General features: G+C 38.9%; 1 protein-coding gene across 4 annotated transcripts; it reads left to right on the forward strand.

The window, feature by feature from the left end:
* The first annotated feature begins 8355 nt into the window (after positions 1-8355).
* Positions 8356-17827, forward strand: LOC127350190 (vitellogenin). Of its 4 annotated transcripts, none has more exons than XM_051376553.1 (34): positions 8356-8404; positions 9088-9108; positions 9299-9450; positions 9534-9785; positions 9870-10031; positions 10120-10268; positions 10355-10505; positions 10604-10761; positions 10850-11015; positions 11097-11222; positions 11317-11535; positions 11628-11845; positions 11930-12027; positions 12117-12241; positions 12608-12709; positions 12820-12939; positions 13045-13231; positions 13565-13658; positions 13748-13933; positions 14022-14163; positions 14239-14452; positions 14536-14876; positions 14978-15022; positions 15126-15206; positions 15292-15498; positions 15601-15743; positions 15832-15967; positions 16059-16182; positions 16271-16451; positions 16541-16635; positions 16814-16908; positions 17037-17202; positions 17384-17545; positions 17644-17827. In XM_051376553.1, the coding sequence occupies exons 1-34, from the start codon at positions 8365-8367 to the stop codon at positions 17754-17756; spliced, it is 4971 nt and encodes a 1656-aa protein (XP_051232513.1). In that variant the 5' UTR covers positions 8356-8364; the 3' UTR covers positions 17757-17827. The 4 variants fall into 4 exon arrangements, with proteins under 4 accessions (XP_051232513.1, XP_051232512.1, XP_051232510.1 ...); XM_051376552.1 differs by having other exon boundaries at positions 8365-8404; positions 17037-17214; XM_051376550.1 differs by lacking the exon at positions 8356-8404 and having other exon boundaries at positions 8982-9108; positions 17037-17214.
* Positions 17828-17908: the final 81 nt, after the last annotated feature.

The raw sequence follows: 17908 nt of genomic DNA on the forward strand, positions 1-17908 counted from the left end.
GCATGTGTTGTCTGAAATTCTTTACAAATCCTTATAAATATCAATAAGCTAAACTCAACTCAAACAAAGGTCATACTGAGAAGTCATTATATTATACTGATTACCACACATGTTGAAATAAAACATAGATCATTTAAATAAATAAGAAACATTTTAATTCAACAGTCAAGAGCCATTCTGCCCCAAAAAACAGAAAACAAAAGCTTATGCATTTTTCACCACCCAAAATCTATGTAATTCCTCTTTTTCCACAATCTCACTGAATGAAAACGTCTCTTTAGTGACAAAAATCTGTTACAATGTTTGTTGGCAAAGTCACAAAACTATGAAGTCATGAAGACACAGCCTGAGCACAAAAAGGTTCGGCCCCTTTCTTTGGTCCATTTATTCTACAGACTGGAGTCTGAATTCCACAGTCAAAGATCATCAAGATATAATATCATACGAAACAATAGATATAATTGTGTAAGTGTATTTTCTTTTATCAAAATCATCATATATATGAGAAAACATTAAAGAAGAGGATCATGGTTGTGGTTTAAATGGAGTATTTCCAGCATTCATTAGTTCTCAACAGAACCCTGAAGTCAGACTGTTAGCTAACGTCAACCCTCAAGTCAGCCGGTTTAGTTTAAAGTGAAGTGTGAAAATTACATATTTTCCATTTTTACACATTGGTTTTCGTACAAATTTAACACACAAGATAATACTTGGACTGTTTCTCAATTCCCAGTCTTCCCAGTTAACCAGTAGCTGGGATAGCTTCAATTTTCAACATACAGACATGAGAGTGGTTGTTAATATTCTAATTTAACTCTCAGCATGAAAGCAAATAAATGTATTTCTCAAAATGTTGAACAATCCTTTTTATTATGGAGCTAGAGCTGGGAGACAATTAGCCCAGTTTAGCATTAAGACTAGAAGCACAGGGAAGCAGCTAACCTGGCTCTTTCCAAAACTCATAAATATACCTACCAGTTATTCAATAGAGTACATGTTTTATCCATCGACAGATAATGGTTTAAACAGTTTAACGATAACCCTATTGGGGAAATTGTTCTTCACTCTTTTTTATTTTGTACACACACACACACACACACACACATACACACACAGGCTGAAATACACACTTCATGCACTTGTGGACATGCAACAGGGAGAGAGATGGTGGAGTGATGGGCTGCCACGTTGGTTGCTCAAGGGCACCTTGGCAGTGCACAGGAGGTGAAACTAGCACCTCTCCAGCTACCAGTCACACCACACTCCATATTGTGGTCTGTGAGACTTGAAACGGCGACCCTCCAGTTCCCAAGCCAAGTCCCTACACACTGAGCTACTGCCGCCCCAACTGGACGAGATTGGACGAGATTGGACGATGAATAACAGAGTCAAAGTAGGATTAGTAAATGGTGGATGAGTGTATAGGTTCATGAGTCTATATTTATAGAGTAACTGCACAGTAAGTTACAGATAGATGGGAGAAAAGCTTTTGAAAATAGTCCTGTAGAGTGCTGCAGCTGGCAGCTGCAAAATAGGCAGCAAATGTAATCCTTCATGGTAACTGTCAACACTGTCAACATACAGGCTACAGTCTTTTTTTACTTTTTATTCGTGCCATACAACACACCCATTCCATCAATGAGCATCTCTGCATTTTCTTGTTTGACTTTATATGTGAAATTCATGTAATAGACAGATGCATACAAAACACAAAAGCCAACAACAGACCAAAAATAACTGAAGAGAGTACTAAACAATCGATAATAACTGAAAACAAAATCCATAAAAAATTTGTGTTGTATTTTTACTGTGACCTTTTCCCAAAATAAACAACTCATTCACCTTTGTTGCCATTGTTCGGGAGTTGCAATTAGGACTGTAATTGTTTTTTTGGCTATTAAAAACAAGAAGTATATTTTGCTATGTGTCACTTGATTTGCTAAGGGGCTGCCTAATATAAATCACTTTGGGCCGAAGATTCCTTTTATATCCAAGATTAATGATATTTCCTTTTTAACTAACTCTCAGTTCCCCAGTAAATATGTACAGCCCTTAATATATGTGCAAGGCCACAAACCCTCCAACATAATAAACATTTTTTTTTATATTCAGCTATTTAGTTGTCTGACACCATTATGGTGAATGATCCATACAGAAATATATCTTTCTGTTAAAGAGTAAGGTATTTTTTGTTTAACCAGAAACAGTTACCAATTAGCCATAACATTATAAACACTGATAGGTGAAGTGAATAACACTGGTTATCTCATTATCATGGTGCCTGTTAGTGGGTGGGATATATTAGGCAGCAAGTGAACATTTTGTCCTCAAATTTGATGTGTTAGAAGCAGGAAAGATGGTCAGTGTGAGGATTTGAGAGACTTTGATAAGGGCCAAATTGTGATGACTAGACGGCTGGGTCAGAGCATCTCTAAAACTGCAGTTCTTGTGGGGTGTTCCTGGTCTGCAGAGGTCAGTTCCTATCAAAAGTGCTACAAGGAAGGAAGTTGTCACTGGCTAGTTGCTATTAGGGGGCCCCGACAGATGGCTGATATCGCTCCATATCAGCGACACAACTTGAAACCCCCGCAGGCACTGCAATGACACGTATCGACGTGCGGTCCCGGTCAAACACACAGATGTAAAAATGAAGCGAACATATCTCTCTGGGCAAGAAAAAAAAAACAAGAAGAGGATGAAAAGAAAAAACGTGACAGTGGTAAGTGGGAATGTGTGAGCTATGTGTGTTACATTATAAAAAAGTAGTGCTGCCAGCCAGCCTTCTACTTTATCCCAAACTCCCAGTCATCCACCAAGCACCAAAAAAAGTTTCAAAATTAAAGTCCGTGTAAAGTGAATTCAGCCATTTTCTTCTAAACACATTCATAACCACACAAAAAGTTAATCCTTTGCTGCCAATGCCAATGATATTTTCTCCCAGAATAAAGCATTTGTTGTCAAATGTTAAAACTGATACCAGCATCAATTCTGCTGTCAGTTTAGTCTGTCTAAACTGGTGCTAATTTGTATTTGGAATTATGTTTTTTAAATGTGAGCTGCTGGACAACTGAACTTCCCTTCGGGGATAAATAAAGTATATCCTATCCTATATATCAATACATTTTCTGCTATAGCCTAAATGTTACATTATTAACATGAAGCATTAAAGTTGTTACTGCAAATGGATGTTCATTAATTATTCCATACAGATCTCAATGGTTGTGTTTGCTTAGCATGCACAGTTCTTTACTTTACTTTACGCAAGCCAACCAAATACATTGTGCTCTTTTCTTTTTTCTTCCTCAAGGTGCTTTGTTGAAGTTTTTTGGCCCACAACAACAACAACAACAACAACAACAACAACAACAAAAACAGCAGCAGCAGCAACAGCAGACTTCTACACATCAAAGTAGGAACTTATTTAGTTTCCTTTTTAAAGTTAAGATTACGGTGACTTGCTCTCCCAATTTAAAATATATCATGGGATCTATCTGATTTAATTTTACTACACAAATATTTTTCTTAAACAATTGTTTCTTATACTATTTTCGTTCTAGCAATATCAACCTCAGATCATGAGGGGGACCTTGAGGAAGATGAGCAGGACATGATGGCAACTTCATGCAGCAGCAGCATGGCAGCACCTTTACAATTTGAGGCCACGCCACCTCTTCACCGCCCCGTGACACCACATCACCAGAAGGTACTCAAATAATATCAAATCAAATAATATCAGATGATCCTGCGCTGTGGCCAAAAGCCATCAACGACAATGCTCGGTGTCAAATTTTGAGTAAAGGACCACTCCAAATAACAGACATGGACTTTATCATTCTGAAAATTTTGCACATTTCAGTTATGTTTGTTTTTCTGTTATTTATATATTGTATGTAAAGTTTGCATTCAGATAGTTATGTTATTTATTATTTATTTTATATGTTAATTGTTTAATAAAATGTTTCTTTACTGATCCGTAGTCCTGGACTTCATTCGTCATGATTCTGGGGGGCCCCATGGTCCTTCTTGCCTAGAGCCCCCAGGGGGTCATTTTCTGTCACAAAAAACTGAATTTGCCACAATATGATGCCCACCAGTCAGAAATGTTTTGAAAGCCATTTTATTTTCCAGATCAGTAATGCATGAGACACAAGCAGTTACATGTCCATGAAAGATCTGTAATTTAGATGTATTTGTTAGGATTAAAAAAAAAGTAAAAGGCTTTAAAAGTTTCAGAAAGTCAGAAAATGGCCAGTAGAAAATGTTTGGTCTTTTATTTATAGGTGGTGTCAAGTAAGTTGAGATCCCTGAGCCGCTTAAACCACTTTGGAAAGCAAAGGATTTTCCATCGAGTAACGGAGAAAGATAACAACGGAGCATTAGGGACTCTCCATCTGAATAACGCAATGCACAGAGATTATAATAACCAAAAGCTGTATAATGATTGAAGTTGATTCTATATTACAAAATGAAATATTTAACAATGAAAGGAATCATGATTATATGATTGTAACTGATTATTTGATCATTAATAAGTATAAATGCATATTAGTAAGATAGAACTATGGAAAGTAAGGTCAAGAGAGCATCATGTTGAAGTGTTGAGTAACTAGGTGAAAAGGCACGTATTGCAATCGGACATGCCTGGTGCTGAGGGAAAAGGGAAGTTGGAGCACACACTCAGGACACATCTTGTGAGGAGCAAAAGAGGAAGTACTTAGTGATGGGTCGGTCGCGAACGATCCGGCTCTAAGAGCCGGCTCTTTGAAGTGAACGACGGGAGCCGGCTCCTGATTGGGAGCCAGATCCGGATTTTTTTTTTTCAGATTTTCCCGTTTTTTCCTGTTAAAGCCGCGTGATTGGTCAAGATGTGTGGCGGCATCTGTGTATCTACACTGAGCAGGAGGGGGAGGGAGGGGTTACAGACACACGGCACAGTGAGAATGTGAACAGGTGTGAGGGAGATGTGAGAGCAAAGACCTTGGCGCTACACAGACAGAGACTAAACACTGGAAAGGGTGAGGAAAATGAGTGACAGGAAACATAGTAAAGTTTGGACACATTTTAATGTGATAGTTCAAAGGCAGAGTGTAGACTGTGCAAAGTTAAACATTTTATATCAAGCAGCTTTTTGTCTAATTAAGATGGGTCTTTGTTTTTGTGTTTTATAATTTATTTTTGTAGCACTCTGTTCCATGTTGAGTATATTAATTAATCCATATAAATACTAAACATTTGATATAATGCATGTATTTACATTAGATATTCATTTTAAACATAATTTGGTAATAAATTAATTTAAGCAAAAAAAAATATGAGGAGCCACCTGGGAGCCGAAAGAGCCGGCTCTTTTTAGTGAGCCGAGCCAAAGGAGCCGGTTCTCTAAAAAGAGCCGGAATTTCCATCACTAGAAGTACTATAGGTGAGAACTGAACAACACCCTAGGAGACAAGGGGGATAAAAGGGGCTGCACAAGGAGGATCGGGGTTAGTCCTCGGCAGGCTCTCGGGTTCAAGACTTGCTGATCGATCGACCACGTCGGAGCAACGAATCTTTGAACTTAGAATTTCAACTCAAGAGACGGAGCAAACGAACAAGCCCAACATCAAGAGAAGTCCAACAACCTAAAGCCGAAACGAGAGTGTCGAGCAGAGGAGGATTAACCATTTCCACCCGGCTTTAGGATTCCAATTGATCTCCAAGGATCCCTCTTTTGTTCACCTTGCCAGCAGAGACTGCACTAGTGGTCAGAGACTTTGAGGACTTTGGACAAAGTCGGGAGTTTCAACAGCAACCAACAGTACGGCAGGCAAAGGGAGGACTGTTGGTCGTACACCCCTTCCCTCTTTTTCTTTAAATTGGACATTTAACCTTTCAGCTACAGTCTTCTCATCAGGGTTTGAAATTTAAACAATTCTTTGTAATATCAGAGATAATTGATCTTTATCAGTAGATGTGAATAATCAATTTTGAATCAATTTATGCTGTATGCTAGTCCTTGCTGAATCTTGCAATAAAATATAACATCTGCAGTTAAAGAATAAATTGTGGACATTGGATTTATGTTATCTCTACAGGTAGTAATTATTAGGTAGTGTGTTTAACATCTTGAAGGTTCTAACAGGTTACTCTAGCCAAATACATTAAACAGACCCCTGGGGCTTACTGTCCAAGCCACTAAAAATAATCCTAGCACCTACCAAGTGCACAGGTCAATAAGAGGAGAGGAAGAAGCGATTTGTGTCTCCTCGCCACCAGCATAAACAGTCCTCTTCTGAACCTGGCAGGGTAATACTCACAGGCAAGAGGCTCGGACCCTTTAAACGGAGAGCTGGTCCAGTAACACCTATACGGGGGTGACTCGGGTGGTCAAATCAGTATTTCCTATTAACTCTGTTACCATCAATGTCAATTGTTTGTTTAAGATGAAAAATGATCATTAGATATTAATGGATGTAAAGAGTTCAGAATAAATATTTTAAATGGATCAGGGAATACTGAAAGTGCTCAATTTAAAGTGTGTACTATGAGAATAAAAAGTTTTATACTTCTGGAATGGGCCACTTACATGACACACATAGTAACACTATAGCCTACTTTTTTGCTACTGAAATGCTGAAAATATGGCCCAATAAAGGCCTACATGAGACATTTTTCAGTCATTAAGTATTACATTAATTGATGATTATGGATTAGCATGAGATACCAGTGTGGAAAAATCCCTTTTAAAAAACCTGCATTCAATAACAGCTTTGAGAAGTTTGAGACCCACTGATTCCTGTTCAGGAACACAGGGGGTGGGAATCTATCCCAGCATGCACTGGAGGCAACATTTTCTTCTTTTAGAAATAGAAATAAATATATTTGCTCATGGTTCACTGTAGGTTGAAAATACTGTCAGTAAAAGGCAAACCACTTGTGTCCAGATCTGCAGTGTTTGGATTCAGATATAAATACTATAAATTTACATTAACATTATACAATTATAAAAAGAGTTAGACTAGATCTAACAGTATTTTGCTGTGGATTAATTTGACAGTACGTTTTAAATGATTAATCCTTTCTATATATGTACATGTATATAACTTAATGTTTTCTTAGCATCAAGTTATCTTGAGGACTTTTTTGGGAAATAAAATTAAAATGAATAGTTTAGCCAGCATTAGTCAATAACTGTTAGAGCCATTCATACAAAAGATAAATATTTGTTAATAATTTGCCAATGATAAATAGTTCTACACTGTAGTTTCATCGTAAATAGGTGAAACAACAAATTTGGACTACAGAGTTTTATTGAAACACAGGTCAATTAAGGATTCTATAGCTTGGTGGCCATTTTAAAGGACTAGACAATTTTCGAACACTGAACAAGGTTAACATTTTTCTACACATACAATCTAATAACACCTCCATTCCACTTCGCTGTGTTACACTGTGAGACAGAAATGACATGACATCAGTGGTCACCCTGACCACAACAAATAAAGTGAGCAAACAGCCATAGTCATGGTGCCCTCTTGTGTAAACTTTGAAACTGCATTTAAATAATATGATGAAGAGAAATCAGACATTCATAAAATGTGTTTATATCACAGTTGTGAATGTGGGAATAAAAATATCCAGGCCAACACCTACAAGTGTCAGTGTTGGGTCTCTGTAAATAATTTTATAAGGAACACTAGACCTGCTCTATATGAAAAGTCTCCTGAGATAACTTCTGCAATGATTTGGCACTATATAAATAACATTTTATGCAATTAAATTGAATACAGTAAAAGTTAACTGAATCAATTTTCCCTTCAGTTAAATAAATAACTTGTTATTCATTTTCCCCTTTAATTAAAATGTGTTGAGGTCTTATAATCTTTGGGTCAGTGAAAACTTTTTTTTTTTTTTCTAAAGAAAAGGGTTTTACTCAGTTTAACTCCTTATTTTCTATGTCAAATAAGAACTACATATTTGCAAATAAGAGCACATAGAGCTGCTGCCAACAAAGGCAATATCCTCAAACAAAGTAAGGACTATTACAGGAAAACAGCGTTTTCTTTTGATGTATTATTATACAATGAATTGTGAGAAACAGCACACACTGATTGACACGATGCTGACTTGACAAATCTGAGGAGATCAAGGTCAGGTGACCCTAACTTTTCATCCATTAAAACAAACCCTGTTGTCCTCCCCAAACCAAACCCAAAGTTTGTTTCAATCTAAAAGAAGAAATAACCTATCTATCTAATAGTGTGTATTTATCAAACAGACCGGGGACCGTATCATATCTTCATGACATCCTTGTTGGACTTTGTCAGCTGAAGTTTACCTTTAAAAGGCAGCCTGTGACTGCACACTTTCACAACCCCTTCTGCCATGAGAGCTGTTGCGCTTGCTCTGACTCTGGCCCTTGTGGGTGAGTATGATTTCTGTTTGAAAAATGTGACTTATCAGACACCGCAAATTACTTTATATTTGTTCTTTCTTAAAATAATGCAAAAAAAGATTATTAGAAAGACTACTAGCTAGATTTTTAAGTGGTTTCTGTATTACTTTTTAGTCTGTTTTTACTAAATATTACAAAGCATTTTAACTTAATTTTTAAACTTTTATTTAGATGTAATGGAAATTACATCTGTTTACTCTTATTAGGTACCTGTAGCAAAAATTATGCTTTTATGCTGTAGTGCTAACTGGTTGATCCTACTTTTAAAGTCAGACTACTTTACTTGTATTGCAAGCTTAAGGTCTGTAAAAAAGACAGTGAATGCAATCTATCATTGCTATGAGAAGGAAGAGACAAAAAATGGTCAGTATAAGAGAAACTACAGCTTTATAATGGGTACACTGGAAACATTTATGAGACAAATCTCAATATTTTCCAATTAGATCTAGTTAATTTAAAGTGAAAACTAAATTATTTCACATTTAACATTTCTCACTTTCACTTTTTTTATTTTTTACATTATATTATTTACAGTAGAATAGAATTGCACTGCATTTTTTCCAACGTAATAAAAAAAGCTAAAATGTTTAAAACTAGATTTAATAGTTTCAAAACTTACTTGATGGATTTTTCTTTTTTCAATTTCATTTCAGCGGGGCAACCGCATAACCTTGGTAAGTTCACTACTTTGTATAAGATTATACTGTAATCTTAAAGGACAGTTTCCATTTCTCCAAACAATGTATAGAAACCCATAAATAATTAGATAAACAATGCATTGCAACATTTAAAATCTTTCTATTTCATAATTAATATGGTGTCATATATAACTCAAATAGTTTAAGTGTAAAATTATTCTTACAGCTCCTGAGTTTGCTGCCGGTAAAACCTACGTGTACAAGTATGAGGCACTCCTCCTGGGCGGTCTGCCAGAGGAAGGTTTGGCAAAAGCCGGGCTCAAAGTCAGCAGCAAAGTTCTCATCAGTGCCGCAGCCCAAAATATATATATGCTTAAGGTAAAGATCAAAATCATGTTCAAGAAACAATCTTCTATCTAAATGCAAACTGCCCACTAATAAATCTTATTTTTACACTCCAGCTTGTTGAACCTGAGCTCTTTGAGTACAGTGGCATCTGGCCAAAGGATCCTTTAGTTCCAGCAACCAAACTGACTTCAGCCTTGGCAGCTCAGCTCATGATTCCCATCAAGTTTGAGTATGCCAATGGTGTTGTTGGAAAAATGTCCGCCCCGGAGGGAATTTCAACAATGGTGCTCAATGTTTACAGAGGTATCCTGAATGTCCTTCAGCTCAACATCAAGAAGACACAGAATGTCTACGAGCTGCAGGAGGTTTGTCAAAGATCCTCCAGTACTGATTAAAAATCCATTACAAGAAGTTGAATCTCCCTAGTAAATGTATGCTTTTCTCATTAGGCCGGAGCTCAGGGTGTGTGCAAGACCCTCTATGCCATCACTGAAGACGACAAGGCTGAACGCATCCTTTTGACAAAGACCAGAGATCTGAACCACTGTCAGGAAAAGATCATGAAGGACTTGGGGTTGGCATACACTGAGAAATGTGCAAAGTGCCAGCAGGTAGGTTCAGACCCATTTTGTGTCATGCATACATCTACAAAAGTAGAGAATATTGCACATTTAAAAACTATGTGGTTCATCTTCACAGGATTCAAAGAACCTGAGAGGAGCCACAGCATACAACTACATCTTGAAGCCAGTTGCTAGCGGCATCCTGATCCTGGAGGCAGCTGTCGATGAGCTGATCCAGTTCTCACCTTTTACTGAGATGAATGGAGCTGCTCAGATGCAGACCAAGTACGTCGATAGAGACTGATAATGTTACAATCTCAGTTTTGAATTTATTGGAGCAGCAGATTAACCTTTTTCGTATTACTTTCAAGGCAATCCTTGGTGTTCCTTGAAATTCAGAGAGCCCCTATTGTACCAATCCAAGCCCAGTATCTTCACCGTGGATCTCTAAAGTACGAATTTTCCACTGAGCTTCTTCAAACACCCATTCATCTCATCAAGATCCACAATGTACAGGCCCAGGTATAATCTCAGACTGCTTTAAAAGATCAGTGAAGTGATGAAAAATATGTGAATCTTTACTATGTTAAGTGACTTTCCCTTAAATTTTGTATTCTTAGATTGTAGAGATTCTAAATCACCTGGTTACCAACAATGTGGAGAGAGTCCATGAGGATGCCCCTCTGAAGTTTTTGGAACTTATTCAGCTCCTGCGTGCAGCCCGCTTTGAAGATCTGGAAATGCTCTGGAGCCAATACAGACTGAAACCCGCCTTCAGGTGACTTAGAGTATTTGAACGTTTGAATAAGATGTAAAGATATATGTATATTGTATACAGGTTCACTCAATCCATTTCCATCTTTCAGACAGTGGATCTTGGATTCCATCCCTGCCATTGGAACTCCTGTTGCTCTGAGATTCATCAAGGAGAAATTCCTGGTTGATGACCTGACTTTTGCTGAAGTAGCTCAGGCTTTGATTGCATCCATTCATATGGTGACAGCAAACACTGAGGCCATCAAGCTGGTTGAGGTGGGTAAACCACAAAACAAGTTATTCTGTCAGTAATAAGAATAGAGATATGACACATTCCTGATTGTTTCTCTCTTCTAGGCTCTGGCAATCAACAGCAAAATAGTGGAAAGCCCTGTTTTGCGTGAGATCGTCCTCCTTGGCTATGGGACCATGATTTCAAAACACTGTGTTGAGCTGGCTGTCTGCCCTGCAGAGCTCATAAGGGTGATCAAACCTTGTTCTTTTCATATTATTTCAAACTCTGAGGCAAATTTCTGGATGAGAAAATTAGATTTTAATTTCTCATATTCCCCAACAGCCCATCCAGGACCTCCTTGCAGAGGCTGTTGCTAAAGATGAGATCCAGGATATCATCCTGCTCGTGAAGGTTCTGGGTAATGCTGGCCAGGCTACTAGCCTTAAGCCGATTACAAAGATCCTGCCCATACATGGCACTGCAGCTGCATCTTTGCCCATAAAAGTCCATGCTAATGCCATCATGGCCTTAAGGAATATTGCAAAGAAAGAACCTAGAATGGTACATTTTTAACACCAAAGAGTATTTCAAGCTTTTTCTTTTCTAGTTTTTCATATAACTCCATGCTGAGTTGGCTTTCTCTTGTACATTAGATCCAGGAATTGGCTCTTCAGCTCTACATGGACAAGGCTCTTCACCCAGAGCTCCGTATGCTCGCAAGCATTGTGCTGTTTGAGACAAGGCCTGCAATGGGTTTGGTGACAACTCTTGCCAACATTGTGAAGACAGAAGAGAATCTGCAGGTAGCAAGCTTCACTTATTCTCACATGAAGTCCCTGACAAGGAGCACCGCTGCTATCCATGCCTCAGTGTAAGAGCACTCTCTGATTCCCATTCATCATCAAGTCCATCTCCTGATGTCTGCTTACTCAGCTCTTTTATGTTTTCATTGCAGTGCTTCAGCTTGCAACGTTGCCATCAAAATCCTGAGCCCAAAGCTGAACAGACTGAGCTTCCGTTTCAGCAAGGCCATCCACGTGGATATCTATAACAGTTAAGCCAATGTCACATCTAGTATAAGTTGCCTAAAGTTTATTTTTTTCTGTAGCATCAACCAACTGCATCTCATCAAAATCTTTTAGGTCCCTTGATGCTTGGTGCTGCTGCCAGTGCTTTCTACATCAATGATGCCGCCACCATTCTGCCCAGATCTATTGTGGCTAAGACCAGCGCATACCTTGCTGGAGCTGCTGCCGATGTTCTTGAGGTAAAAGAAGAGAAAGAACCTCCCCATTATTTTTTAAGTATTCAACCATAAGGATGGTAATCGAGAACCAGTTCCAGTTGAGAACCGGTTCCAAATTGTCTGATCCATCATAATTGTATGCCTCAGAGCTTATCAATTCCTTTATCAATGCTGGGAAGTGTTTTCTGACAGTTGTGCATTGCAAAACAAAAATGTCAAACTCTACACTGCTAGAAACAGACTTTTTCTTAGACTAAGAAAGCCTGTGTAGGAACAACTTTTTTTCAGGAATCAGTATGTCATTGGTATCAATACAGTCTTATCAATTACCATTCCTATAACCATTCATTTTAAATGAATGTTTTTAACATGTTGAATTTTTCCTAGGTTGGAGTAAGAACTGAAGGACTCCAAGAGGCTCTTCTGAAAAACCCTGCACTTATTGACAATGCTGACAGGATGACCAAGATGAAGCGTGTCATTAAGGCTGTAAGCAATTCAACACCAGGAAGTCGCAAATATAAGGATATAATAGCATAAAATGGCACATGGTAAATGTGCAGGCTATTGATTGCATTGTGTGTTTCCTCTTTCAACAGCTGTCTGAGTTGAGGTCTCTGCCCAGCAGCACACCTCTGGCCTCCGTCTATGTCAAATTCTTCGGACAAGAAATTGCCTTTGCAAACATTGACAAAGCCTTGATTGATCAGGCCATTGCGGTATGATTCAAATTACTATCTGTCAACTTCAAGATCAATTTATTAACAAACGGTTAATCACAATTTTTTGCGGGACAACATGTGATTATAAATCCTGTTCTACAGCTCGCCACTGGTCCCTCTGTTCAGACAGTTGGAAGGAATGCCCTCAAATCACTGCTGTCTGGTGCTTCCTTCCACTTTGTTAAACCTCTGCTGGCCACTGAGGTGAGGCGTATCATACCTACTGCTGCTGGTCTTCCAATGGAACTCAGTCTGTATACTGCTGCAGTGGCTGCCGCAGCTGTCCAGGGTAAGCAGCAACTAGAAAACATCCACAGATTCGCTTGTTATAGTTCCACTTATCCCTCTAATGTAGTTTACATGATCAAAAAAGGTGCTGAACCATCATGATGTACTTGAAAACATTCATTTGTAAATCCTGATATATACCTTAAATATATCTTCTAAAGCCTAATATTATCATCTATACTAAATACATTCTTTGCAAATGTCTATCACTGTCACATTGCTTTTCCAAAGAAAAAAGAAAATAGTGTGCTTGACTTCAATATAATCTAATAGTGGAACCAAGGGCATTACAAGTATTATACTAAATGATGCATGGATTTATTTGTTCTCTTAGTCAGGGCCACCACAACACCAGCTCTTCCAGAAAACTTCCATTTTGCTCATCTTCTGAAGACAGACATTCAGTTTGAGACTGAGATAAGACCAAGGTAGGAACAACACCTGACAATAAAATAAAAGATGAGGGGGAAATGTATCATATCATTAAATGTAACATACAAATGCCCTCTCCCTCTAGCATTGCTGTGAACACATTTGCTGCGATGGGAGTAAACACCGCCATACTCCAGGCTGCCCTGCTATCAAGAGCTAAACTCAACTCCATTGTGCCCGCCAAAATCACAGCAAGACTTAACATCAACGAGGGCCACTTTAAGATCGAAGCTTTGCCTGTTTCTGTGCCTGAACATGTTGCAGCTGTGCAGTAAGGCTGACATTTTAAAAAGATGAAACTTCTGTCACTTTAAATATTTATCTTTGGAGCCTGCTTAAAGTTATTTTTCTGTCAACAGTGTTGAGACTGTTGCTGTGGCAAGAAATATTGAGGATCTTGCTGCTGCAAGAATCACTCCTATCATCCCTGCCAAAATCTTGCAGACCATCTCAAGGGAGATTCTCACATCTAAGATTTCTCCATCGGTTGCTGATAGTTGGGTGAGCTTTAAACATTGTCTTTTGAGATTACTACCACAGTATCTACATTTACAATATAATTAATTATTTTCACAGTCACAATCCTCAGAGATCATTCATGAAGATGTGGCAATCAAGCCCATTATAAAATCCAAAGCAGCTCAGTTTGAGAAGAAGTACTGTGCTAAAGCCATTGCCATTGGACTCAAGGGCTGTTTCAAGATCGCCACTGAAAATGCTGTTTTCATCAGTGACATTGCCCTGTACAAACTGGCTGGAAGACACTCTGTTGCTCTTTCTCTCAAACCAAGTAAGTACTAGGAACCCAATACATTTTGTAGAAGAAGTGTACACAAAGCAATTATTAATGACATTATTTAATGACATTTTCAGTTGAAGGGGAAGCCATTGAAAGTCTGGAGATAGAGGTTCAAGTTGGACCAAAGGCTGCAGAGAAGCTCATTAAACAGATCAATCTGAGCGAAGAAGAAATAATTGAGGGAAGACCAATCTTGATGAAGCTTAAGAAAATCCTTGCTCCTGGTCTGAAGAATAGCACCTCATCCTCCTCATCTAGCTCCAGGAGCTCTCGCTCAAGCCTGAGCTCCAGGTCTTCTTCCAGCAGCAGCAGAAGCAGCTCCTCCAGGTCTGTGAACAGATCCAGCTCTGCATCTAGCCTTGCATCGCTCTTCGGTGCTAGCTCAAGTTCCTCCTCCAGAGCTCAACTTTCAAAGGTAAACAAGTAAAGATTGTTTTGTGACTTTGCATGGAATAATGTTTATGTATCTACATATCTCAGTAAGCGTGGAATCTGACTAAATATTTTTCTAAATAGAGAGTGATTTATCGCCACAAGTTCCAGAAGAATCACAAGAAGGAGGTACGTTTAGGTGGTGCTTCACATAATGAAAATGTATTGTACAGTTTGAACATGTTAACTTGTGTTGCAGCTTTTTCATGGTGGCCATATATTATTGTTGTAGGTTCTCTCCTCCCAAGTAACCTCAGCAGCACTTTCCAGGAGCAGAAGCAGTGCCTCAAGCTTTGAAGCCATCCGGAGACAGGTGAATCTCGGTCATGTTAAATACATTTTTATTTATGGGTTTGTTGGTGTACTCAGATGCATTAACCATGATTCTGTTTCCACAGAACAAATTCCTTGGCAACGAAGTAGCTCCTACCTTTGCAATCATCGTCCGTGCTATCAGAGCTGACAAGAAGTTGTTGGGATACCAACTGGCAGTCTACTTGGACAGACCTACCACCAGACTTCAGATTATTCTGGCTGCCTTGGCTGCTGATAACAACTGGAAGCTTTGTGCTGATGGAGCTCTGCTTAGCAAGCACAAAGTCACAGTAAGACACCGTCTTGCTTATGCCATGGATCTTAGGATATAATATAAAAAGGCTACTGTTATAATCAGCTGCCATCTTGTCACATCTACTGTCTCTGAATAGGCTAAAATTGGCTGGGGAGCAGAATGCAAGCAGTATGACACCATGATCACAGCCGAGACTGGTCTTGTTGGTCCAAGCCCTGCAGCTCGCCTCAGAATGGCCTGGACTGAACTACCTTCTGCACTTAAACACTATGCACAGAGGTATGAAACTTAACTTCGCATGTCCTTAGCCTGCTCGCATGCAATATAGACAATATAAAATGTCTCATGTCTGGAAATTATTTTACAGGGTGTATGACTACATTCCTGCTTCCATGCTGGCTGGCTTGATTCAAGGAAAGGATCAAAACAGCGCCAATCAGCTCTCACTTACAGTGGTTGCCACATCTGACAGGACCCTTGACTTAATTTGGAAAACACCAACAGTATGAATAATTAAGTAGTTCTCCCAAAATATGAAGCCATGTTTATTTTTTACTGTTTTTCTTTCATTTATGTGAATTATTCTGTCTACAGCATACTGTCTATAAGCTGGCTCTGCATCTTCCTATCGCTCTGCCACTTGTTGAAATCAAGGGTCTCACTCCATTCGATGGCCTTGCTGATAAAGTCCACTACTTGTTTGCCAAGGCTGGCGCAGGTAATAGATCTTATGTGGACCATACTGTTTAACATAAATGTTGGCAGTTATCTTCCAGAGAATAAAACTTTTGTTTTTGTCTTCACAGCCGAATGTAGCTTCAGCAAGGAAACACTGACCACATTCAACAACAGGAGATACAAGAACGAAATGCCGTTGTCTTGCTACCAAGTTCTGGCACAGGATTGCACCGATGAGATTAAATTCATGGTTCTGCTGAAGAAGGATAACATCAAACAGAACCATATCAATGTGAAAATTGCTGACATGTGAGTGTCTATTAAAAACAAGAAAGAAGCTGTGGTTTTCATCCACAAGCGGACAAAACTAAATGACATTTTAATTTCTGGACTTGTAGCGATATTGACCTGTACCCGAAGAACACTGACGTGATTGTAAAGGTCAATGGAATGGAAATACCAATCAACAACCTGCCATACCAGCATCCCACAGGTTTCTATACACATTCATCCCACCATCAAAATTTTACACTTAAGTAATAACATGTAATTTACCACTGCAAACTACACATTATGGTTCCAATACCCAAACCTTATGAAAGTATTTGCATGTAATGTATCTAAACTGGCTTGAAATAAATTACTATGATCCTTTTGTTTTGTTCTTACAGCTAAAATCCAGATCAGGCCAAATGGTGAAGGTATCTCTGTGTTCGCTCCCAGCCTGGGTCTTCATGAAGTTTACTTTGACAGGAACTCATGGAAGGTAACTATAACATTAATTATAGACAATTTAAGATTATATATTAAATTGAAATGACAACCTTCGAGAGCTATTTCAACAGATACTGTATATTGATCGTCTGTAATGTCTCATTTGATTTTGCCTTGCAGGTTCAAGTTGTGGACTGGATGAAGGGACAGACCTGTGGACTCTGTGGAAAGGCTGATGGGGAAGTCAGACAGGAGTACCGCACACCCAACGGACGCTTGACCAAGAACGCAGTCAGTTATGCTCATTCCTGGGTTCTGCCAGCTGAGAGCTGCAGGGACACCACTGGTGAGACGCAAGGTTCATTGTGTTTATACTTTTACAGCAACATCCTTTTTCAGATAAATGTTTCCACCCTTTTCTAACACAATTGTTACATCACTGCGTTTGGTTAATGCAAGTATTTAAAAAAACATAATGATGCACTGAATCCCTCAGAGACTCGCCTACAAACACCTTTCTCCTACAGAGTGCCGCATGAAGCTTGAATCTGTACAGCTGGAGAAGCAGGTAAACATCGAAGGCCAGGAATCTAGATGCTACTCTGTTGAGCCCGTGCTGCGCTGTCTGCCCGGCTGCTTCCCTGTGAAGACCACAGCCGTCACTGTTGGCTTCCACTGCCTGCCTGCTGGTGAGTGTGCACGAAATCACAGCTGGTTCAAGGCACACAATATGAAAATGTGGGCAAAAATGACACAGTCCTTTATTTTTCTCCTTTCACTTGTGTAGATTCTGACTTGAATCTTACCGAAAGTGTGAGAAGCATCTACGACAACAGCGTCGATCTGAGGGAAACAGCAGAAGCCCACCTTGCCTGCAGCTGCACTGCTCAGTGTGCCTAATCAAAAAATTATTACTTAAATCATGTGTAATTTATTTAATTCATTTTAAATAAATTTCATCTCAAAACAAGTTTTCTTAAAGTTGGTTCAATTATGGCGACTTCACTACAATGAAATTGTTTCCAATAGAGGTCAATAAGGGGTCAAATGAC

The sequence above is a fragment of the Dicentrarchus labrax genome, unplaced genomic scaffold (assembly GCF_905237075.1).
Source record: "Dicentrarchus labrax unplaced genomic scaffold, dlabrax2021, whole genome shotgun sequence".
Classification (NCBI taxonomy): Eukaryota; Metazoa; Chordata; class Actinopteri; family Moronidae; genus Dicentrarchus; species Dicentrarchus labrax.